Here is a 26039-nt window from a genome sequence, read left to right as displayed (position 1 = left end):
GGGGGAAAACGAGAAGGAACTTCTTGGCCAACCGGCCTTTGTTCACTTGCCAACACATCCATTTCATCCGATAAAGAGGCCATCTCTCCAACTAAGTCCTCTAGTGCAGCGCTATATACAGGACATTGAAAATCTCTGCCAACATCATCATCCTGAGGAGATGCATCACAACCACCTGCTGGGAGTTCCATTTTTTGTATAGTTTCTAATGTTTCAGATGGAGACTTTTCTTCACTGTGATCTTTATGGAGGTCTATTGTCTGATTGATGGGTGGTTTTATCAGGTCTCCATCATCAGGCTGGACAACTGTGGCCTCTGTCATAATGGTATCTTGGGGGGTTGTATCTTCCAAAGATTTTGTGGCTGTACCTACCTGTATTGGTGTAGAGACAGAGTCAGCCATATTCCCTGCACTTCTGTCAGGTTCTTTATGAGCTGTGACATGTTCCTCCATGTTTCCTTGACATATCACTGTCATCCTTGTGTTGTCATCATTGATCAGCTCTACAAACTGAAACAACTTTTCTGTATTGGGTTCAGTGAAAACCTTTGACCCTTCACTCTTTGTCTTGTCCACCATGAAGAGTTCAGTGCATGTATCCCCTTCTGTGGAAGTATCAGATGTAAGAAAGTCATTTCCCTCAGAAGTGCTATGGACTGTAAACGTCACTCCTCCTTGACTGTCTAAGGATGGACCTTGGTCCTTGATACTCTGTTGAGAAGACTGAGGTGGAGCCTTCACTGTACCAGTTTTCTTCATTGCTGAGGAGTCTGAGGTTTGTCTTGGTATCACATATGCTATTACGGTACTTTCCTCTCCCTTTGGTTGTACAGATGATGGTCTTTCTCTACTTACGCTGGTCTCTAGTTTAGGATGCTGATGGAAAACTGCAATAATAGTGTTTTCCCTATCTGTAGTGGGTGCAGACAAAGGTCTTTGTGTTGAAGACATCTTTACTGGTGCTGAATATTGATGAATCTCAGGAGGTAGTGAGATGGGTCTTATAGAGTTGTCAGAATAAAGCTTAATGTCAGTGTCTGTCTTTTTAAATGTTCCTTGTTCAGCTCTCAAAGAATCTTGATCTATTTCTTCCACAACAGTTCCTTTATAGATGCTCAAGTGTCTTGATTTGTAATCATCAAGGGAACGGCTTCTGCTTGAAACTTTGAATGAGGACCTCAAGGCACTCTTGGCCGTGTCAAATGAAGCCGATTTCTTAAGGGAGCTGAGCTGTGCATCTTGGTCAGACAACATTCTTTGTTCCATCGTGAACTGTTCCAGAAGTGGTTCTCGCAAACCACTCAAAATTTTTTGAGAATATCCAGCCTTCATCAAACTCCTGCGTGCCCGCTCCCGATGCTTGATGAAGTCTTTGTCTTTCAGTGACCCATCTTGTGGTGCCATGCCAGGTCCTTCAGAACCCTGGTTGTAGAATGTGCTATTGATGATACTTTGCCTCGGCACACAGGCTAACGATGGTTTGTCACCTGCTCTCTGAAGCAACAGAGCACTGTCTGCAGAAGTCCCCCTAATAAAAGATCCAGTCTTTGGCTTTTTAGAGGCGAGGCCCCCAACTTCAATGGTGGCAGCTCTGTACTTGAGGCGCCTGCCTGGAGATGTCTCCACAGAATGAACCAGCATTTTCTTGTCATCCTCCAGTTCCCTTTGGTTTTTATTTGAGCCAACAACACTCTCATGTTCACGCTTGTGTCTAGTCATTGGAGAGGTATCTGGATTTTCCATCTTCTTGTCTTCTTTATCTTCCTGGTCAATTCCAGATTCTGATATGTTAGACTTTTGCAGTGTGTCCTTTTCAGACATTTTGAAAATGGACAAGTGCAGCTCGAGAGAAGGATTGCAGTCTTTTGCGGTAGGACTAATGTCACTCTCATTATCAGAAGACGAGCCACTACTGGAGGATGAGCTGCTGCATTCCACCAAGTGTCGGGGGATGCCCAGTGATGTACTCTCCAGCTTGCTATTCAGAAGCTCAGGAATGGACCTCATCACTAGGATGGATTTATAACACATTAGCGAGCGCTGAAAACACAGAAGTGAAGAGTGTTACATGGCAAATCCACAAAATATGGCGTGAAATATAAGAACCAGTCACCGATACTCATCAAGGAGCCACCACAATAACAGTGTCCACTGTGTACTACCAAAGACTATTAGAACAACAGGTGCAGGTATATACTTCAACCAACCGCTGCGACAGGGCCGGCTGGACAATGAAAATGGTGGCCCGATTCCGTATCCCACCACATGGTCACACAATAGAAAGCTTTGTCCTGATAATTTCTCCTGGATCTTCCCAGGTTTTTCTACATTTTTCCAGGATAATATTTCCCACATTCGTCACTGTAACATCCTCTGTGTCACAATCACAAGGAACATTGTGAAACTTTCCGCACAATGAGTCTTGGCTTCCACAGTGTTTTCCTCAGCACAATCTGAGCACAATACACAGATGCAACATGCCGACTTGGGGAATATTCTGTTCTTCTGTCCCCATCATCAGTGGGGAGACCAGGGTTCCTAGACCCACAGAACCATCAGAAGGGAGAAGCACACGCAGGAGAAACCTCCTCTGTCTCAGCTGAGGGCTCTTACTGTGACAACTATTGCATCATATGCGACAGCTGTTCTCAAGGATGATAGGTGACAGCTGTTCCCAAGAATGATAGGTGACAGCTGTTCTCAAGAATGATAGGTGACAGCTGTTCTCAAGGATGATAGGTGACAGCTGTTCTCAAGGATGATAGGTGACAGCTGCCTCCTTGGATTATAGGTGACTGCTGTTCCCATGGATCATAGGTGACAGCTGCTTCCTTTGATCTTAGGTGACAGCTGTTCCCTTCGATCATAGGTTACAGGTGTTCCCTTGGATCATAGGTGACTGCTGTTCCCATGGATCATAAGTGACAGCTGCTCCCTTGGATCAAAGGTGACAGCTGCTCCCTTGGATTAAAGGTGACAGCTGCTCCCTAGGATCATAGGTGGGAGCTGTTCTCATAGGTGACAGCTGCTCCCTAGGATCATAGGTGGGAGCTGTTCCTTGGATCATAAGTGACAGCTGTTCTCATAGGTGACAGCTGCTCCCTTGGATCATAGGTGACAGCTGTTCCTTTGGATCATAGGTGACAGTGCTTCCTTGGATCATAGGTGACAGCTGTTCCTTTGGATCATAGGTGACAGTGCTTCCTTGGATCATAGGTGACAGCTGCTCCCTAGGATCATAGGCGACAGCTGTTCCCGTGGATCATAGGTGACAGCTGTTCCTTTGGATCATAGGTGACAGTGCTTCCTTGGATCATAGGTGACTGCTGCTCCCTTGGATCATAGGTGACAGCTGTTCCTGTAGATCATAGGTGAAAGGTGTTCCCTTTGATCATAAGTGACAAGGATGATAGGTGACAGCTTCTCTCTTTGATCATAGGTGACAGCTGCTTCATTTGATCATATGTGACAGATGTTCCCTTGGATCATAGGTGACAGCTGTTCTCGTGGGTCATATGTGACACCTGTTCCCTTGGAATCATAAGTGACAGCTGTTTCTTGGACCATAGGTGACAGCTGCCCTCTTTGATCATAGGTGACAGCTGTTCCCTTGGATCATAGGTGACAGCTGTTCCCTTGGATCATAGGTGACAGCTGCTCCCTAGGATCATAGGTGACAGCTGCTCCCTTGGATCATAGGTGACTGCTGCTCCCGTGGATCATAGGTGACAGCTGTTCCTTTGGATCATAGGTGACAGCTGCTCCCTTGGATCATAGGTGACAGCTGCTCCCTTGGATCATAGGTGACAGCTGCTCCCTAGGATCATAGGTGACAGCTGTTCGCTTGGATCATAGGTGACAGCTGTTCCCTTGGATCATAGGTGACAGCTGTTCCCTTGGATCATAGGTGACAGCTGTTCCTTTGGATCATAGGTGACAGATGTTCCCTTGGATCATAGGTGACAGATGTTCCCTTGGATCATAGGTGACAGCTGCTCCCTAGGATCATAGGTGACAGCTGTTCCTTTGGATCATAGGTGACAGCTGCTCCCTTGGATCATAGGTGACAGCTGCTCCCTTGGATCATAGGTGACAGCTGTTCCCTTGGATCATAGGTGACAGCTGCTCCCTAGCATCATAGGTGACAGCTGCTCCCTTGGATCATAGGTGACAGCTGTTCCCTTGGATCATAGGTGACAGCTGCTCCCTTGGATCATAGGTGACAGCTGCTCCCTTGGATCATAGGTGACAGCTGCTCCCTAGGATCATAGGTGACAGCTGCTCCCTTGGATCATAGGTGACAGCTGCTCCCTAGGATCATAGGTGACAGCTGTTCCCTTGGATCATAGGTGACAGCTGTTCCCTTGGATCATAGGTGACAGCTGCTCCCTTGGATCATAGGTGACAGCTGCTCCCTAGGATCATAGGTGACAGCTGTTCGCTTGGATCATAGGTGACAGCTGCTCCCTAGGATCATAGGTGACAGCTGCTCCCTTGGATCATAGGTGACAGCTGCTCCCTAGGATCATAGGTGACAGCTGTTCGCTTGGATCATAGGTGACAGCTGCTCCCTAGGATCATAGGTGACAGCTGCTCCCTTGGATCATAGGTGACAGCTGCTCCCTAGGATCATAGGTGACAGCTGCTCCCTAGGATCATAGGTGACAGCTGCTCCCTTGGATCATAGGTGACAGCTGCTCCCTTGGATCATAGGTTACAGCTGCTCCCTAGGATCATAGGTGACAGCTGTTCCCTTGGATCATAGGTGACAGCTGTTCCCTTGGATCATAGGTTACAGCTGCTCCCTTGGATCATAGGTGACTGCTGTTCCCATGGATCATAAGTGACAGCTGCTCCCTTGGATCAAAGGTGACAGCTGCTCCCTTGGATTAAAGGTGACAGCTGCTCCCTTGGATCATAGGTGACAGCTGCTCCCTTGGATCATAGGTGACAGTGCTTCCTTGGATCATAGGTGACAGCTGTTCCTGTAGATCATAGGTGACTGCTGCTCCCTTGGATCATAGGTGGCAGCTGTTCCTGTAGATCATAGGTGAAAGGTGTTCCCTTTGATCATAAGTGACAAGGATGATAGGTGACAGCTGCTTCATTTGATCATATGTGACAGATGTTCCCTTGGATCATAGGTGACAGCTGTTCTCGTGGGTCATATGTGACACCTGTTCCCTTGGAATCATAAGTGACAGCTGTTTCTTGGACCATAGGTGACAGCTGCCCTCTTTGATCATAGGTGACAGCTGTTCCCTTGGATCATAGGTGACAGCTGTTCCCTTGGATCATAGGTGACAGCTGCTCCCTAGGATCATAGGTGACAGCTGTTCCCTTGGATCATAGGTGACAGCTGCTCCCTTGGATCATAGGTGACAGCTGTTCCCTTGGATCATAGGTGACAGCTGCTCCCTTGGATCATAGGTGACAGCTGCTCCCTTGGATCATAGGTGACAGCTGCTCCCTAGGATCATAGGTGACAGCTGCTCCCTTGGATCATAGGTGACAGCTGCTCCCTAGGATCATAGGTGACAGCTGTTCCCTTGGATCATAGGTGACAGCTGCTCCCTTGGATCATAGGTGACAGCTGCTCCCTAGGATCATAGGTGACAGCTGCTCCCTTGGATCATAGGTGACAGCTGCTCCCTAGGATCATAGGTGACAGCTGTTCGCTTGGATCATAGGTGACAGCTGCTCCCTAGGATCATAGGTGACAGCTGCTCCCTTGGATCATAGGTGACAGCTGCTCCCTAGGATCATAGGTGACAGCTGCTCCCTAGGATCATAGGTGACAGCTGCTCCCTTGGATCATAGGTGACAGCTGCTCCCTTGGATCATAGGTTACAGCTGCTCCCTAGGATCATAGGTGACAGCTGCTCCCTTGGATCATAGGTGACAGCTGCTCCCTAGGATCATAGGTTACAGCTGCTCCCTAGGATCATAGGTGACAGCTGTTCCCTTGGATCATAGGTGACAGCTGTTCCCTTGGATCATAGGTTACAGCTGCTCCCTTGGATCATAGGTGACTGCTGTTCCCATGGATCATAAGTGACAGCTGCTCCCTTGGATCAAAGGTGACAGCTGCTCCCTTGGATTAAAGGTGACAGCTGCTCCCTTGGATCATAGGTGACAGCTGCTCCCTTGGATCATAGGTGACAGTGCTTCCTTGGATCATAGGTGACTGCTGCTCCCTTGGATCATAGGTGGCAGCTGTTCCTGTAGATCATAGGTGAAAGGTGTTCCCTTTGATCATAAGTGACAAGGATGATAGGTGACAGCTTCTCTCTTTGATCATAGGTGACAGCTGCTTCATTTGATCATATGTGACAGATGTTCCCTTGGATCATAGGTGACAGCTGTTCTCGTGGGTCATATGTGACACCTGTTCCCTTGGAATCATAAGTGACAGCTGTTTCTTGGACCATAGGTGACAGCTGCCCTCTTTGATCATAGGTGACAGCTGTTCCCTTGGATCATAGGTGACAGCTGTTCCCTTGGATCATAGGTGACAGCTGTTCCCTTGGATCATAGGTGACAGCTGCTCCCTAGGATCATAGGTGACAGCTGTTCCCTTGGATCATAGGTGACAGCTGCTCCCTTGGATCATAGGTGACAGCTGCTCCCTTGGATCATAGGTGACAGCTGTTCCCGTGGATCATAGGTGACAGCTGTTCCCTTGGATCATAGGTGACAGCTACTCCCTTGGATCATAGGTGACAGCTGTTCCTGTGGGTCATAGGTGACAGCTGTTCCCTTGGAATCATAAGTGACAGATGCTTCATTTGATCATATGTGACAGATGTTCCCTTGGATCATAGGTGACAGCTGCTCCCTAGGATCATAGGTGACAGCTGCTCCCTTGGATCATAGGTGACAGCTGCTCCCTTGGATCATAGGTGACAGCTGCTCCCTAGGATCATAGGTGACAGCTGCTCCCTTGGATCATAGGTGACAACTGCTCCCTTGGATCATAGGTGACAGCTGCTCCCTTGGATCATAGGTGACAGCTGCTCCCTTGGATCATAGGTGACAGCTGCTCCCTAGGATCATAGGTGACAGCTGCTCCCTTGGATCATAGGTGACAGCTGCTCCCTAGGATCATAGGTGACAGCTGCTCCCTTGGATCATAGGTGACAGCTGTTCCCTTGGATCATAGGTGACAGCTGCTCCCTTGGATCATAGGTGACAGCTGCTCCCTTGGATCATAGGTGACAGCTGCTCCCTAGGATCATAGGTGACAGCTGCTCCCTTGGATCATAGGTGACAGCTGCTCCCTAGGATCATAGGTGACAGCTGTTCCCTTGGATCATAGGTGACAGCTGTTCCCTTGGATCATAGGTGACAGCTGCTCCCTTGGATCATAGGTGACAGCTGCTCCCTTGGATCATAGGTGACAGCTGCTCCCTAGGATCATAGGTGACAGCTGCTCCCTTGGATCATAGGTGACAGCTGCTCCCTAGGATCATAGGTGACAGCTGTTCGCTTGGATCATAGGTGACAGCTGCTCCCTTGGATCATAGGTGACAGCTGCTCCCTAGGATCATAGGTGACAGCTGCTCCCTTGGATCATAGGTGACAGATGTTCCCTTGGATCATAGGTGACAGATGTTCCCTTGGATCATAGGTGACAGCTGCTCCCTAGGATCATAGGTGACAGCTGTTCCTTTGGATCATAGGTGACAGCTGCTCCCTTGGATCATAGGTGACAGCTGCTCCCTTGGATCATAGGTGACAGCTGCTCCCTTGGATCATAGGTGACAGCTGCTCCCTTGGATCATAGGTGACAGCTGCTCCCTTGGATCATAGGTGACAGCTGCTCCCTTGGATCATAGGTGACAGCTGTTCCCTTGGATCATAGGTGACAGCTGCTCCCTTGGATCATAGGTGACAGCTGCTCCCTTGGATCATAGGTGACAGCTGCTCCCTAGGATCATAGGTGACAGCTGCTCCCTTGGATCATAGGTGACAGCTGCTTCCTAGGATCATAGGTGACAGCTGTTCCCTTGGATCATAGGTGACAGCTGCTCCCTTGGATCATAGGTGACAGCTGCTCCCTTGGATCATAGGTGACAGCTGCTCCCTTGGATCATAGGTGACAGCTGCTCCCTAGGATCATAGGTGACAGCTGCTCCCTTGGATCATAGGTGACAGCTGCTCCCTAGGATCATAGGTGACAGCTGTTCGCTTGGATCATAGGTGACAGCTGCTCCCTAGGATCATAGGTGACAGCTGCTCCCTTGGATCATAGGTGACAGCTGCTCCCTAGGATCATAGGTGACAGCTGCTCCCTAGGATCATAGGTGACAGCTGTTCCCTTGGATCATAGGTGACAGCTGTTCCCTTGGATCATAGGTTACAGCTGCTCCCTTGGATCATAGGTGACTGCTGTTCCCATGGATCATAAGTGACAGCTGCTCCCTTGGATCAAAGGTGACAGCTGCTCCCTTGGATTAAAGGTGACAGCTGCTCCCTTGGATCATAGGTGACAGCTGCTCCCTTGGATCATAGGTGACAGCTGCTCCTTTGGATCATAGGTGACAGTGCTTCCTTGGATCATAGGTGGGAGCTGTTCTCATAGGTGACAGCTGCTTCCTTGGATCATAGGTGACTGCTGCTCCCTTGGATCATAGGTGGCAGCTGTTCCTGTAGATCATAGGTGAAAGGTGTTCCCTTTGATCATAAGTGACAAGGATGATAGGTGACAGCTGCTTCATTTGATCATATGTGACAGATGTTCCCTTGGATCATAGGTGACAGCTGTTCTCGTGGGTCATATGTGACACCTGTTCCCTTGGAATCATAAGTGACAGCTGTTTCTTGGACCATAGGTGACAGCTGCCCTCTTTGATCATAGGTGACAGCTGTTCCCTTGGATCATAGGTGACAGCTGTTCCCTTGGATCATAGGTGACAGCTGCTCCCTAGGATCATAGGTGACAGCTGCTCCCTTGGATCATAGGTGACAGCTGTTCCCGTGGATCATAGGTGACAGCTGTTCTCGTGGGTCATAGGTGACAGCTGTTCCCTTGGATCATAGGTGACAGCTACTCCCTTGGATCATAGGTGACAGTGCTTCCTTGGATCATAGGTGACTGCTGCTCCCTTGGATCATAGGTGACAGCTGCTCCCTTGGATCATAGGTGACTGCTGCTCCCTTGGATCATAGGTGGCAGCTGTTCCTGTAGATCATAGGTGAAAGGTGTTCCCTTTGATCATAAGTGACAAGGATGATAGGTGACAGCTGTTCCCTTGGAATCATAAGTGACAGATGCTTCATTTGATCATATGTGACAGATGTTCCCTTGGATCATAGGTGACAGCTGCTCCCTAGGATCATAGGTGACAGCTGCTCCCTTGGATCATAGGTGACAGCTGCTCCCTTGGATCATAGGTGACAGCTGCTCCCTAGGATCATAGGTGACAGCTGCTCCCTAGGATCATATGTGACACCTGTTCCCTTGGATCATAGGTGACAGCTGCTCCCTTGGATCATAGGTGACAGCTGCTCCCTTGGATCATAGGTGACAGCTGCTCCCTAGGATCATAGGTGACAGCTGCTCCCTTGGATCATAGGTGACAACTGCTCCCTTGGATCATAGGTGACAGCTGCTCCCTAAGATCATAGGTTACAGCTGTTCCCTTGGATCATAGGTGACAGCTGCTCCCTAGGATCATAGGTGACAGCTGTTCGCTTGGATCATAGGTGACAGCTGTTCCCTTGGATCATAGGTGACAGCTGCTCCCTAGGATCATAGGTGACAGCTGTTCCTTTGGATCATAGGTGACAGCTGCTCCCTTGGATCATAGGTGACAGCTGTTCCCTTGGATCATAGGTGACAGCTGTTCCCTTGGATCATAGGTGACAGCTGTTCCCTTGGATCATAGGTGACAGCTGTTCCCTTGGATCATAGGTGACAGCTGCTCCCTAGGATCATAGGTGACAGCTGCTCCCTTGGATCATAGGTGACAGCTGCTCCCTTGGATCATAGGTGACAGCTGCTCCCTTGGATCATAGGTGACAGCTGCTCCCTAGGATCATAGGTGACAGCTGCTCCCTTGGATCATAGGTGACAGCTGCTCCCTAGGATCATAGGTGACAGCTGTTCGCTTGGATCATAGGTGACAGCTGCTCCCTTGGATCATAGGTGACAGCTGCTCCCTTGGATCATAAGTGACAGCTGTTCCCTTGGATCATAGGTGACAGCTGTTCCCGTGGATCATAGGTGACAGCTGTTCCCGTGGATCATAGGTGACAGCTGTTCCCTTGGATCATAGGTGACAGCTGCTCCCTTGGATCATAGGTGACAGCTGCTCCCTTGGATCATGGTCATGACCGCTGGTCAGATATGCAGCTGTTATATTCCACTTTACCTGCCTAAGACTGATCTTCAGACTGAGGTTCTGCTGTGATCCACCTAATCACACAACCGGTGAGGTCCAGTATTATGTGCATCATTACCCATCTTCCTATTACATGTGACCATCACTCACCTGCCACCGACTGCGCGCCACAAGGAACCTCAGGTTTTTGGAGCTGATCGGTTGAATGTCCTCTGGGCCTGAGTTCGCCTGGAACAGAATATGGACATCGAAGAATGATCAGAATCATGAGGACATCGCTGGACGTCAGAGTGAATGTGGGCTGATATCGGTCAGCGTCTGACGAGCCACCACATGTTCTTAATGGGTGTCTTCAGTTATAGGTGACCCCGTGGGGATGGAGGGGGGGGGGGGGGAATCACAGAGCAGGTCCCACCATTGTGTTTACAGGTCATTGTATTACACAACCTTCTCTGGTCTGAGGGCCACGGTGTCAGACTGAACCAATACCAAGGGCCACAAAAAAGTGAAAACATATATTGTAACCTGAAACATTCCTGACACATTGATTGAGAGTATATCTGATGTGTGCTGGTTCCACTCCAGGACACCTACCTATGGAGAAAACGGGGAGGTCCATTCACACTCTGCACTACACTAAAAGCAGCTACCTCTCCAGTTCATCACTTCTTCTAGAATACCGCACAGGGGCCACAAGAGCCACCTTCTGCCAGACATGTCCACACAGCGCACCATCAGTAGCTAGCTCGCTGTGCACCTGCCCAGCATTCCTCTTCTACAGGTGAACGGCCACCAGACATCCACCAGCTTATCTGTGATGTTTGGGGAATCACATTAAGGGCCGCATGTGGCCCCCGGACCGCAGGTTGTGAACTCCTGTGTTAAAGTGTGCTGTGCAGTATGGAAGCCTCTGAGGCTTCTGCTGCAGCAGGCCACCTTCTAGCCTGGACAAGGCGGTCTAAGCCACTCTCCCTGCTCCAAACCTATTGCTTATGGTGCAGCAGTGGAGGGGAGAGGAGATGAAGCAGATGTCTCCCGAGGAACCTACAGAACAGAGGAGTTTCTTCTAATTTTTGCCATTTAGAGTGACACAGAAGAAAATCAAGGAAGCTGAGAAGTATCAGGAGGAATAAGAAGAGGGATGAGGAAAAGAGGAGCAAAAAGAGGAAGAAAAGGAGAGGAAGAGGAGAAATAAGAAGAGGTAGAAGAAGGGGCAAAAAGGGAGAAGAAGAGAAGAAAGAAAAAGAGGAGGAGGAATAAGAAGGGGGAGGAGGGAAAAGAGCACAAAGAGGAAGAAAGGGGAGAAAGGAAATTGTCAAAAATTAAGAAGAGGAGGAAAATAAGAAGGGGGAAAAGGAAATATGAGGAGCAAAAGGAAAAGAAGGAAGAGGGAAAAATCTATGACTAAGAATAAGAAAGGGAAGGAAAAGGGGAAGGAAGGAGAAGAAGAAATTGGAAGAGGTGGAGAATAAAAAATAGGAGAAAGAAAAGGAAGAGAAGGGAGAAGAAGAGGAGGAAAGAGAAGAAGAGGGGAAGGAGGAAAAGTGGAAATACGTGGATGAAGATAAGGAGAAAAAACACAAGAAGGAGGAAGAACAGGTGGGGGAGATAGAAGAGGAAGAGAAAGGGGAAGAAGAAGAAGAGGATGAGAAAGACAGGTAGCAAAAAAAGGAAAATTACTAGAAAGAAAAGGAAGTGGAACAAGAGGAAGAAGAGAAGGAAGAGGTAGTTGAGAAAGGGGAGAAGAGAGGGGAGGAAAAAGATGTGGAGGAAAAGTGAAAGAGGACGAAGAACAAGAAAAAGGAAAAAAAAAAGAGGAGAAGTAATAAGAAGAGATGAAGGAAGAAGAAGAGGAAAAAAAGAAAGAGGAGAAAGGAGCAGAAGAAGAGAAAAAAGGGATGACAAAGAAGGAAGAGCAGTAAGGGGCAGGAAGAAGACAAGGATGAAGAAGAAGAGGAGGAGGAGGATGAAGAAGAAGAAGAAGAAGAAGAGCTGGAGGAATAAGAGGAGATGTTGGAAGAAATTATGAGGAAAAGGAAGAAGAAAAGGAGTGGAGGAAACAGATGGAGAAAAAACAGGAGGAGGAAAAGGAGGTTGAGGAAAGGGAGGAAAAATAGGTAATGGAGGAAGAAAAGGAGGAACAAGATGCAGAGGAAGAGAAATAGGAGGAGTAAGAGAAGGAAATAGAGGAGGAGAATCATGAGGTAGAATGAGGAGGAAGAAGAGGAGTCGGGTCATGTTCAATGCAGCTGTGCAGAACATAAATTCCTGGTTGCCCCCTCAGTCACGTCCGACCTCCTGATGGAATATGAGATGCTGGGAAACGTTCCGACCTCTGTACCTGGGGGGATATCAGGGAAGGAGCTGTCTGCTGTTAGGTCTGCAGGGGGAACGTACAGTAGAAAAGAGAGTGAAAGGCACCAGGAGGGGTTAATGCCGCCATCATCTCTCTTGGTGCTGGTATCTTGCAGCCCTGGGGTCTTGGGTTCCTCTGCATGGTGTCTGCATGTTCTCCCCCTCCCGAACTCCCTATGGAATTGTCCTGTGAGATTAGATTGTCAGCTCCTGGGGACAGTGACTGTTGACAACCTCTGGACTGCGCTGCGGAATATGTTGTGCTATATCAGGAAATCATGACAGTATAACGGTATAATACCATGATGTGACCGCGTGACCTCCGCTGGATGGAATAACGCACAATAGAAAACCCAACTCACCGTAAACCACTTGTGGTGGATACAGTCGCGGGCGCTGGGCCGGGCGCTGCCAGAACCGAGAAGACAAACAGTTAATGTCAGAAAGTATCACATGAAGAGAAACAATGTATCCAGTGAGTGCTGACCTGGGGCGACCCCAACACATGTGACCACTGCCCAGGAGTGAAGGACCCCGCTGTCCAATGTACACAGCTGAGGGTTTGTTACAATGTACCAGAGACAGAAGACAGATTTGTGCTGCTGTGGTGTTTTTCTCACAGATGATGTCTGCACTGATACACTGTGACAACCCCTCAGCTGAGTAGCAGGACTAGGTCAGAATGGGTTTCAGTCTCTGGATGTAAACAAGATTCACAGACAGCAAGCAGAGATCTTAGAAATGATGAAATGAAACTCCCCATTCTGCAGGCTCTCTGGTATAAGCCGACATGCACGGACTTACTCTGGAGACATGTGGACGGTGGCCATCATGAAGTGCCTGGCGTCGGCGCTCAGCCGGGTGAAGGACGGGCAGCTCCAGTTGATCTTCCCTTGTTGGACGTTCCGCAGCGTCTCTCTGTCATTCTGAGCGGCAAACGGGGAGGCGCTGACCAGACTGCACCAAAGAGAGAGAGGCGTAAGGGGTCCCACAGGGGCTAGTCCAGGGCCCCTCACCACCTCACACCTGGGGGACATATTCTGGGCCCCTCACCACCTCACACCCTGGAGGGGCAAGTCCAGGGCCCCTCACCACCTCACACCCCGGGAGGCCAAATCCTGGGCCCCTCACCGCCTCACACCCCGGGAGGCCAAATCCTGGACCCCTTACCGCCTCACACCCCGGGAGGCCAAATCCTGGGCCCCTCACCGCCTCACACCCCGGGAGGCCAAATCCTGGACCCCTCACCGCCTCACACCCCGGGAGGCCAAATCCTGGGCCCCTCACCACGTCACACCCCGGGAGGCCAAATCCTGGGCCCCTCAACACCTCACACCCTGGGAGGCCAAATCATGGGCCTCTCACCACCTCACACCCCGGGAGGCCAAATCCTGGACCCCTCACCGCCTCACACCCTGGGAGGCCAAATCCTGGGCCCCTCACCACGTCACACCCCGGGAGGCCAAATCCTGGGCCCCTCACCACCTCACACCCTGGGAGGCCAAATCATGGGCCTCTCACCACCTCACACCCTGGGAGGCCAAATCATGGGCCTCTCACCACCTCACACCCCGGGAGGCCAAATCCTGGGCCCCTCACCGCCTCACACCCCGGGAGGCCAAATCCTGGGCCCCTCACCGCCTCACACCCTGGGAGGCCAAATCCTGGGCCCCTCACCACGTCACACCCCGAGAGGCCAAATCCTGGGCCCCTCACCACCTCACACCCCGAGAGGCCAAATCCTGGGCCCCTCACCACCTCACACCCTGGGAGGCCAAATCCTGGGCCCCTCACCACCTCACACCCTGGGAGGCCAAATCCTGGGCCCCTCACCACCTCACACCCTGGGAGGCCAAATCATGGGCCCCTCACCACCTCACACCCCGGGAGGCCAGTTGTCAGTCTTAGCTCCTCCCCCACCCAGACAGTTGTCAGTCTTAGCCCCTCCCCCACCCAGCTGTCAGTCTTAGCCACTCCCCCGACAGTTGTCAGTCAGCCCCTCCCCCCCCCCAGACAGTTGTCAGTCTTAGCCCCTCCCCCACCCCTGACAGTTGTCAGTCTTATCCCCTCCGCCACCCAGTTGTCAGTCTTAGCCCCTCCCCACCTCGACAGTTGTCAGTCTTAGCCCCTCCCCCTCTCTGGAGAATGTACTCACCACAAGTAGCTGATGACCCCCACCGGCCTGAAAAAGTAATGACACCAGTTCAGTCCAAACCCAGAGGAACATATATCCGACACCAGGGTTGTCATCATGCTAAAATTTTGATTCCGTTTCGATTCCATAAAACAGTATTGTGATCCTCGATACCATTCGATACCAAGTGAAAGAAAAAAAAACACCAAAAAAGCTGCATGGTTTCTGCATTTTATAGAACCTCCGGCCCATAACAGAACAGTCCTAGGTGATTTTTTGGGGGGACAAGGTGACTAAAAAATGTCGAATCGCGCAGTTTTATTTTATTTATTTATTTTCTGTTACGGCGTTCACCGCATAGAAGATATTTTTTAATAGTTCAGACTTTTTCAGACGCGGCGATACCTAATATAGATTGTTTTATTGTTTATATATTTTATATGTAAAATTGGGAAAGGGGTGATTTAAACTTTTAATATTTTGGTGCATTCTTTTTCCTTTTTACAGAAGCCTCGTCCTACAGAGCTCTATTAGCGTTGTGCACACGGCAGGGAGCTGACCATGGACGGCTTCAGAAGCGTCCTGGCTGCCATGGTAACCGATCGGAGCCCCGCGATCTCACTGCTGGGGCTCCGATTGGAAGCTGCCACTGCACCAATGAGGAGGGATGGAGCCTGTGCCCACTGCCACCAATGAGGAGGGGGAGACCCCGTGGCCACTGCCACCAATGAGGAAGGGGACCCTGTGGCCACTGCCACCAATGAGGAGGGGGGACCCTGTGGCCACTGCCACCAATGAGGAGGGGGGACCCTGTGGCCACTGCCACCAATGAGGAGGGGGGACCCTGTGGCCACTGCCACCAATGAGGAGGGGGAGCCTGTGGCCACTGCCACCAATGAGGAGGGGGGACCCTGTGGCCACTGCCACCAATGAGGAGGGGGGGACCCTGTGGCCACTGCCACCAATGAGGAGGGGGGGACCCTGTGGCCACTGCCACCAATGAGGAGGGGGGACCCTGTGGCCACTGCCACCAATGAATATAATATTGAGGAGATGAGGGGGGGGGGCGCTGCGCCACCAATGAATGTAATTAACCCCTAAATAGAAATGTACATTGAGGGCGCCGTACCAGAGTGGTGAATAGACGCGGCTCGGCAGGATCCCTGTCATTGAGGCCAGGGCTGTGATACGGCCGGCACCCGCTGCGGACATCCGTACTTAGGGGTTCATTAAATTCATTGGTGGCAGCGTCAGCTTCTCAGCCCCCTCCCCTTAATCTTCTCATCTGTGGCAGCGTCAGCTTCTCAGCCCCCTCCCCTTAATCTTCTCATTGGTGGCAGCATCAGCTTCTCGGCCCCCTCCCCTTAATCTTCTCATCTGTGGCAGCGTCAGCTTCTCAGCCCCCTCCCCTTAATCTTCTCATCGGTGGCAGCGTCAGCTTCTCAGCCCCCTCCCCTTAATCTTCTCATCTGTGGCAGCGTCAGCTTCTCAGCCCCCTCCCCTTAATCTTCTCATTGGTGGCAGCGTCAGCTTCTCAGCCCCATCCCCTTAATCATTCTCATTGGTGGCAGCGTCAGCTTCTCAGCCCCCTCCCCTTAACCTTCTCATCTGTGGCAGCGTCAGCTTCTCGGCCCCCTCCCCTTAATCTTCTCATCGGTGGCAGCGTCAGCTTCTCAGCCCCCTCCCCTTAATCTTCTCATCGGTGGCAGCGTCAGCTTCTCAGCCCCCTCCCCTTAATCTTCTCATCGGTGGCAGCGTCAGCTTCTCAGCCCCCTCCCCTTAATCTTCTCATCGGTGGCAGTGTCAGCTTCTCAGCCCCCTCCCCTTAATCTTCTCATCGGTGGCAGCGTCAGCTTCTCAGCCCCCTCCCCTTAATCTTCTCATCGGTGGCAGCGTCAGCTTCTCAGCCCCTTCCCCTTAATCTTCTCATCAGTGGCAGCGTCAGCTTCTCAGCCCCTTCCCCTTAATCTTCTCATCGGTGGCAGCGCCAGCTTCTCAGCCCCCTCCCCTTAATCTTATTATCGGTGGCAGTGGCGTGCTTATGAGAACACGGAGCGCCAAGGGCACAGCAGCGCAGCCTACTATCGGAAAAAGCAAATCCCGGTATGGTATTGATCTGGATATAAAAGTATCAACGCCCGGTGTAAACCAATCTGATAGTATGGGGGGGGGGGGGGGGGGGTAACACTGACAAATTATCTCTCCTATCACATATAACACATTTTATAAATGATCCCTGATGTCATACATGATATCTATCACATATCCCCAATATCAATGTTGTAGAGGTAGAGCACTGCACACCGTTATTGCCAGTGCAAGGACTTGTCAGTCGTAGCCAAATAATAGAGAATGGCGGCACACGGCTTCTTTTGTCTGCAGTTTATGGCATTTATTTGTTACATCACTTAGGATTTATGATCCAGCGCCAGCGAATACAAGAGGTCACACTAAGTGTAGCTGGCCAGCGAAGACCTGTCCGAGGTTGCTTGTATAGCTTTTATGTGTATGTAGCCAGACCTGCCAATAGCCTTAATACAGTTCCTATGTTTATGTGTTAAAGACAAAAGCAGAGTTATTTACTGTGACATCATGTTTTCGATGTCATATAACTGTTATATTTTGTGTTCACAGAAGCAGAAAAAGATAATATGCCTTTAAGATTTATTATATAATGTAAGGTAAGCTCAGTGACACAGCAGAAACAACAGAAAGCATAGAGTTAATCTGTTGTTGCTGGGTAGAGATGGCCAGTTCCCAGGCGAACACATGCGATCTGCCATCTTAACTGACAAGTCCGGTGAGGCACAGGTAGGTCCTTACCTGTGCCTGTGCGCAACCCGGTCTGAAATGAAATGTGGTCTCCGGGAGCAGTGCCTCGCCGGACTTGTCAGTTAAAATGGCAGATCGTATGTGTTCGCGGGCGAACACTGCAAACTGGCCATCACTGTTGCCGGGCAGAAGTCTAGACCAATCACAGCCAGCTTCTCACACAGCAAGAGTTTTCACCAATCACAGCCAGCCTCACACACAGCCTGTCTGGGAATTCCCCCAGCTCCTGCTGCTGGAATCATTATTCACCAGAGACAGGAGCTGAAGAGACATTCACTCCACTGAGAGCTGAGTTTTATGGGAACAGGAGGCCAATATAGGTATTTAAAACAGTTATATAATGTTCATATTGTTAGTATTGTGATTAGAACTGTATACTGAACTAGATATATATGTGTTTACTTATAGTTCCACCGAGTGCAACCATACAATTGCAAAGTACAAATACAAATTGCAAGCTACAGTTGCAAACTGTGAACTACTACAAATACCATACAAACATATTGAAATCCAAATTGCATACAACCATACCAGATCATACTCAACCAATCTGCAAATAGTTACTGCTAACTGCATACCGCCATTTTGTGAATCTCTGTGCAACACGTGTCATGTACATGGACTATCTGCTGCGGAGGCGGCAGTGTTATATGAAGAAAATTTGAAGTTAATAAAGAAGTTATTTCCAGCATTTGTTGTGCTCTTTACACCTACTGTTTCCATAGAACGGCGCTAGAGGAATTACAGAGTAACAGACAGTCTGGTTAGACTAAAAGTCAGAGATATCAGAATTCTTCTAATGCCACAGCGCAAAAGGTACTTCATAGCGCTGCGCCTGCCCCATTGGAACTATTACCCTCAGAGGGTGATCCTCAACTTGCACAAAAAGAGCGCATTAGAGCAGCGGAGCGCCCGCATATACCGCCGCGCAGCAACTGTTCCCTGAGTGATCAAGCAAAGACATCTCAGCGGAGCTTACATAGAGGCCATAGAACGTGTAAATTAGTCAAACTGCAGCCAACTCAAAGTGGCAGAACGGCAAAGGCAAGATAGTCAGAGAAAGAGCGCCAACCCTCCTGTGATCCCTACAGAGAGAAAGGAATGCATGGTGGGAGGCTAAAGTCCACTAGTTTCCTGCCACTAGGCCCAAAGCCTGCAGCAGCGTATCCAAGCCAGCGCATCGCAAGTCACCACAGATCATCGCAAGTCATCACAGATCATCGCAAGTCATCACAGATCATCGCAAGTCAGCGCAAACATTGCATCATATTAAAAAAAGACATGTCTCGGGGGCGTGGCCTGACCGAGCTCGATGGCGGCTGCTTGAGAACAGAGCTCCTGCCACTAGATCTCTATTCAGCATATTTCTGAGCACCACCCGAATAAAGGGATGAAGATTCAACCCAAGGACTCGTCGAGAACCACCTCTGAGCAAAAGAAAGACACCTCACAGCACTCCGACATGGAGAAGTTCCTCCAGAAGCCGGCTTCTCAGCAAACCGCGCGCACACATAAGATGGCGCTGAAGCGAGGTGGGGAAGAAGAAGCGGCTGGAGATGCAAGCTGTGCAGCGGTGCATGAAGAATCAATCGAGGTGAGTGGCTTGCACGCAGGAGAGGACTCAGCGGCACTCACCCGAGACTTTCTGGAAAGCGCTCTTCACAGGGCTTTAGCGCCGATTGCAGCCGATCTCGCCACTAAAAAAGCGGAGGTCCGCCATATTGGAGACAGAGTGGAGTCTCTGGAGCAAGCCCAAGACGCCTTGATCTCCTTTAACACCGCGGTTAAAAGCTCGCTGGGCTCGCATACTAGAGCCATGAACAGCCTGTTACTACAGATGGAAGATCAGGAAAATAGGAACAGGCGGCGTAACATAAGAATAGGAGGCCTTCCTGAGGCAGATGCTGGGGAGAACCTGCGCTGATGGACTCGTTATTCACAATCTTACTAGATAGAGCTAAGGGCATTACTATTGAGAGAGTGCACCGAGCGCTGAGACCCAAGCCCGGATCCTCTGAAAACCCCAGGGACATTGTATGTGGCTTATTAAGCTATAGAGACACAGAGGAGATTCTGCAAAAGGCGCGGGAGAAAGGAGAAGTGTCATTACAGGGCAGAGCCATACAGATATTTCAGGATCTAGCGGCCTCCACACTTCAGAAGCAGAGATTGCTGAAACCGCTAACCGACCTGTTACGATCTTCGAAGATTCCATATCGGTGGCTATTCCCCTTCGGCCTGTTGATCTCAGCAGGGAACCGTCGGTTTACTATCCGCCCTCCTGCTGATCTGATTCCCTTTTGGGATATGACGGACTTACCACCTGTGGAAGTACCATCATGGCTGCCGGTAGCGCCGGAAGAAGACTTGCCACCGTTACCTAAGATCTCGCCCTGGATGAAGCCGAAGCAGCAACGGACAGGGCGCAACAAGAAAGCAGGGAACCGAGAGCTGGACACTTGATCTCCTGATCTACGAGCTGTTGAGTAGTGTCTGCTTCACCTCAGGGCCGTTCACTTGAAGGACTGTTAAGCTGTTAGACTGCACTTCTTGCGCACTGTTGGCCCTGTATAGCATTTCCTAAGGATGGCCGATACATTCTCCTAATGCTTAGATGGGATGTTTTAGAGTTATAAGTTATCAGTTATTATATCTCTCGAACCTGATTCCACTCCCACTAGACGTGGTTTTGTCAGCGAATGGGTGGTTAATTGCCGGGTTGGTCTATCCATTGGGGATAGAAGAGGGATCTAGGCCGATCAGGATATTGTAGACTGATCACCCCCCCCCCCCCCCCCACTACTGATGCTCCTGCAATATCAGGCAGTTCTTACCTTGTTACTGTTGTTGTTGTTTTTGTGAAGTACCTAATGTTTATACTTCATTTTCCGGTCACATTCACCACACGCAAAGCTGTTTTTTCAAAACGTCACATGAATGGCACCTCTAGTACTTAATATAGCAACCTTTAATGTTCATGGCTGCAAAGGCCCCGTTAAACGGAGTCGTATCTTTCGGATATTTAGAAATGCAGCAGTAGACATAATTATGCTACAAGAGACGCATTTTCCCCCCCATTGTATACCTAACTTGGGCAATTCCTCTTTTCACTATTGGTTCCATTCATGCTCTGATGAACCTGCCTCCAAGGGTGTTAGCATTGGGCTGAAGAAAGGTGTACCTTGTACGCTCCACTCCCAACTGAGTGACCCGGAGGGTAGGTACCTATTGCTGAACTGTGAGATAGGCCACACGAAAATGACATTATGCAACCTGTACGCCCCGAATGTCAAACCGGTGAGGAGATGCTGGAAAAGATAGCCGCCTTCTCTTTTGGTTTGAAGTTCATAGGAGGGGATTTCAATTTAACTTTAAACCCGTTACTAGATTCTTCATCACGGAAGTCGGCTGTCTAGTTCAGAGCTCTGAAATCCTTGAAAACACGATTAGGTGATCTACATGTGGTAGACGTGTGGCGATCAATTCACGGGGACAGAAGGGATTACACCTTTTATTCAAACCCTCATAAGTCTTATCAGAGACTCGATTACCTTCTTATTCCTGAACAAAACCTCACCTTAGTCAAGTCCGCTGCCATTGCTAATATAACGGTCTCTGATCATGCCATGATGAGTTGCGTCATTGCGTTACCAGAGGTAACTGGGAGGGAATGGTCATGGAGACTAAATCATACGCTGTTTGATACTCAAACACATGTGGACTATATCTCGAAAAACGTAGAGATTACTTTGACATTAATGTAAACTCTGCCACGATCCCCCCTATTACCTGGGAGGCGCATAAAGCGGTGATACGCGGGGAGTTCATAGCTCTGGGGTCCCATCTTAAAAAAGAGCGATCAAAACGGCTGACGGATTTGCTATTCAAAATCTCTCAGCTGGAAAAGTGGCACAAGGAATCGCTAGCACTATGGGACTTAGAGTCACTAGTAACCCTCAGACAGGAACTTAGATCCCTACTTAACGTTAAAGCCGCTAATGCTTACTTAAGAGTGAAGCAAAAACAGACGAGGAGACTCTGACAGCCCCTATAACGCTGGGAGAGGTGGAGAAAGTTTTAAAAACTATTCCTAAAGGCAAGAGTCCAGGACCAGATGGTCTCACGGCAGCTTATTACAAGGCCCTTGAAGCACATATAACAGTGTTGCCCAAACCAGGGAAGGACCCAGCTTTACCGGCTAGCTATAGGCCAATTTCACTGCTTAGCGCAGACATTAAACTTTGGGCTAAGATTTTAGCTCATAGAGTCGCGCCCTTACTCAAAGTCTTAGTCTCCCCAGAGCAGTCTGGTTTCGTGGGGGGCAGAGAGTGCAGGGACAGTACATTCCGGGTGATACAAGCCCAGCGATATGCCTTAACACATGGTAGAGGACTCACTCTTCTGAGTACAGACGCCGAAAAGGCATTTGACAGAGTGGATTGGCGGTTCATGGAGGCCACTTTGCATAGATTTGGTTTCCCTTCTCAATTCATAGCCGCTGTACTGTCTCTGTACTCCTCACCCACAGCAAAGATACGTGTAAATGGTAATCTCACCCCGCATTTTGAAATTCGGAATGGGAACCGGCAGGGCTGCCCACTGTCGCCAACTTTATTCATACTATGCCTAGAGACCTTCCTTCAAGCCATAAGACAGGAGGGAAACATCCAGGGACTCAGACCCACAAAGTAGCGGCGTTTGCGGATGACATGCTACTATTACTGCCTAATCCTTTAGCAGCCTTTCCAGCACTCCTGAGACAACTAGACATATTCAGAGATTTGTCCAATTTCAGGATAAACTTGGCCAAATCTGTAGCTTTAGTAATTAACACACCCCAAGCAACCATTGCCCGCCTAAAGGCAGATTACCCCTTTCAATGGGAAACGGATAGTATAGGTTACCTGGGTGTTCGCATAACCAGAGACCCCAATCAACTGTTTTCATTTAATTATCCCAAGTTGTTAGAGGACATTAAAATCCAACTGAAGGAGTTAAAAATTCCTTTTTTGACTTGGCTAGGTAGGAAGAATGTGTTGAAAACATCTATTCTTCCTAAATTGCTGTACCTAATGCCGACTGTACCAGTAGCCCGACCCCAATATTATCTGGCTCAAGTACGGAAAACCTATGAATAATGCTAAACCTAGACTGGCATACCAGAGAGTAACCTTACCTAAATATAAGGACGGATTTGGACTGCCAGATATCTGTGGTTACTATGGGGCAATTCAAATGAGACTTCATTCAGAAATAACTAACCCTCGAGTTGCTAAATTAGGCTGTCAAATAGCTAGGAAGATATTGGGACCGAGAGCATTAGTCATGTTATGGGATCCCAGCAAAAAGTCCCTTCACAAAGACGCAATCCCCGGTTCCCTTTGGGGCATGGTCAATAGCTGGTTTAAATTGTCGAAGCATTTACACCCCTCCAGTTGCCTGTCGCCCTTCACTCCCACGGGGTACTTGCCTTATTTATTCCATGCAGATTTTCAGGATGACATGGGTTTATGGGCGGCCTTAGGAGATGTAGCAATTGGTGACATATTGGAAAACAGGACGGTTCCTAATATCCATACTTTGAGAGCTCGGTTCAAACACATCCCATGGGCCGAAACCCATTACTCTCAATTTAATAAGGTATGCACCCAGTACTTAGCGAACACCTCGAGCAATTATACCCCTACTTGGTATGATGCTATATGGAATCAAACGGTACATGCGAAAGGCATTGTATCTCGACTTTACAATAAAGTATTAGAGATAGATTCTGATACCAAACCGCCGTTTATTGAAAGATGGGAAAAGGAAATTGGCCAATCTCTAGATGCAGGTACCATGGGACGATTCTTGGGCATTCACATGGCTATTCAAGATGCATTAAGATTCAGGAAAATTCTTTTAAGATAGTCACAGGATGGTATAGAACTGATAAATTGCACACTATTACCCCTTCAGTAGCAGCAGAATGCTGGAGATGTGGTGAAGATAGAGGAACCATGCATCACATATGGTGGTCGTGCCCTCAAATCGCAAAGTATTGGGTCTTAATCTCGAGGGAGGTTCAAAAGATATGCAAGATTAGCGCACCCATTACCCCATTAGTGGATATGCTCAATCTTCCCGATAGCCACTATAAACTAGCTAATAGCGCGTTACCTGCACAACTGATTGCTGCAGCAAAGCTACTTATACCAAAGTACTGGCTATCTAAAGAAGTCTCTCCTCGTCTGAGAGAGTCGGCCATTAAGGTTCAGGAGATTTATCAGCTGGAGGAACTTATTAGCTGGGAGACTCTAGCGCATGATGGGTTTCTTGTAGCTTGGGATAAATGGAAGGACTGGTATAGGAGCTACACAAATCGAGGATTAACTGGTATTTGGATGGGGGGCTCCCTGGTTCGCTCTTCTCTCATGTTTTAGGTGCAGTATGTATAGCACTACTTACCGGATGTAGATGAGGTATAATAGTATTTTTTTCCGCATAGTAGTCAGCTGTGCAAGGAGTTGTCTTAACTAATATATGTAGGCCATGACTGGCTCTGCCTCATTGTGTCATTTTCTTAGTGTCGTTTATTCGATTTAAATACAGCTAATTAATATGGCCACTTACCTGCCTTACACCACTATTGGGTTATGACACTTAACAATTATGTGACCATAACGGATTATGGAGTACTTCTAGTTCATTATTGTTTGTATACCTGCCATTGTCATGTCAATTTGATGGAAATATTTGTCAAAAATTGAAAATAAAGATTTGATAAAAATAAAAAAAAGACATGTCTCCCTTAACCCCTTTAACCCCTTTAACCCCTTTAACCCCGGGCCTGTTTTCACTTCCTTCGCAGGCCATTATTTGCAAATCTGACCAGTGTCACTTTATGAGATAATAACTTTAAAACACTTTGACTTATCCAGGCCGTTCTGAGACTGTTTTCTCCTCACATATTGTACTTCATGACACTGGTAAAAATGAGTAAAAAATAAATAAAATCACTTTTATTCATAAAACGATTACAAATTTACCCAAAATGTTGAAAAATTAGCACATTTCCAAATTTCTATTTCTCTACTTTTATAATAGATAGTGATACCTCCAAAAATAGTAATTACTTTACATTCCCCATATGTCTACTCCATGTTTCGATCATTTTGAAAATGACATTTTATTTTTTGGGGACGTTTAGAATGCTTAGAAGTTTGGAAGCAAATCTTGAAATTTTTCGAAACATTTCCACTTTTTAAGGACCAGTTCACTTTGCGAGGCTTACATAATAGAAACCACGCAAAAATGACCCCACTTTAGAAACTACACCCCTCAAGGTATTCAAAACTCATTTTACAAACTTTGTTAACCCTTTAGGTGTTCCACAAGAATTATTGGAAAATAGAGATTACATTTCTGAATTTCACTTTTTTGGCAGATTTTACATTTTAATCCATTTTCTCCAGTAGCAAAGCAAGGGTTAACAGCAAAATAAAACTCAATATTTATTACCCTGATTCTGTAGTTTACAGAAACACCCCATATGTGATCGTAAACTGCTGTACGGGCACACGGCGGGGCGTAGAGGGAAAGGAACGCCATATGGTTTTTGGGAGGCAGATTTAGCTGAACTGGTTTTTAGATTCCATGTCCCTTTTGAAGCCCCCCTGATGCACCCCTAGAGTAGAAACTCAAAAAAGTGACCACATTTTGGAAACTACAGGCTAAGGTGCCAGTTTTGTTGGTACTATTTTGGGGTACATATGATTTTTACGTTACGAGGCAAAGTAACAAAAAAATTGATGTTTTGGCACCGTTTTTATTTTTTATCTTTAACAACATTCATCTGACAGGGTCGATCATGCGCTATTTTTATAGAGCAGGTTGTTACGGACGCAATGATATCAAATAGGTTTACTTTCTATGATGTTTGTTTCAGTGTTAAATAATAATAAGCATTTATAAATAATAAGCATTTTTGAAAACAAAAATTAGGTTTTTGTATCTCCATTTTCTGAATGCCCTATTTTTTTATTTTCCTCCGATCGTCTTGTGCAGGGGCTCGTTTTTTTGCAGGAAGAGTTGACGGTACCATTTTTGGGTACATAGGATTTTTTGATCATTCATTATTACACTTTATGGGGCAAGGTGACCAAAAATTGGTTGTTTTGGCGCAGTTTTTATTTATTTATTTTTACAGCGTTTACCTGAGGGATTAGGTCATAGATCGTTACGGACGTGGCAATACCTAATATGTCTACTTTTTCTTATTTTTTAAAGTTTTATACAATAATAGCATTTTTGAAGCAAAAAAATAATCATATTTTAGTGTCTCCATTGAGAGTGATAGCTTTTTTATTTTTTGACCGATTCTCTTAGGGT

General features: G+C 48.1%; 1 protein-coding gene across 1 annotated transcript in view; it reads right to left on the bottom strand.

Annotated features, from left to right (window-relative positions):
* Positions 1–1993: 1993 nt before the first annotated feature.
* OBSCN (obscurin, cytoskeletal calmodulin and titin-interacting RhoGEF) overlaps positions 1994–26039 on the bottom strand; it is a 452890-nt gene continuing 428844 nt past the window's right edge. The window contains 5 exon segments of the mRNA XM_044292830.1: positions 1994–2011; positions 10499–10576; positions 13066–13111; positions 13508–13660; positions 14859–14885. Coding sequence (XP_044148765.1) covers positions 2009–2011; positions 10499–10576; positions 13066–13111; positions 13508–13660; positions 14859–14885 — 307 coding nt within the window. The 3' untranslated portion in view covers positions 1994–2008.

This window comes from Bufo gargarizans, chromosome 5 (assembly GCF_014858855.1).
Source record: "Bufo gargarizans isolate SCDJY-AF-19 chromosome 5, ASM1485885v1, whole genome shotgun sequence".
Classification (NCBI taxonomy): domain Eukaryota; kingdom Metazoa; phylum Chordata; class Amphibia; order Anura; family Bufonidae; genus Bufo; species Bufo gargarizans.
Note: the sequence above shows the minus strand (reverse complement) of the source record. Positions and strands in the feature narration are given on the sequence as shown.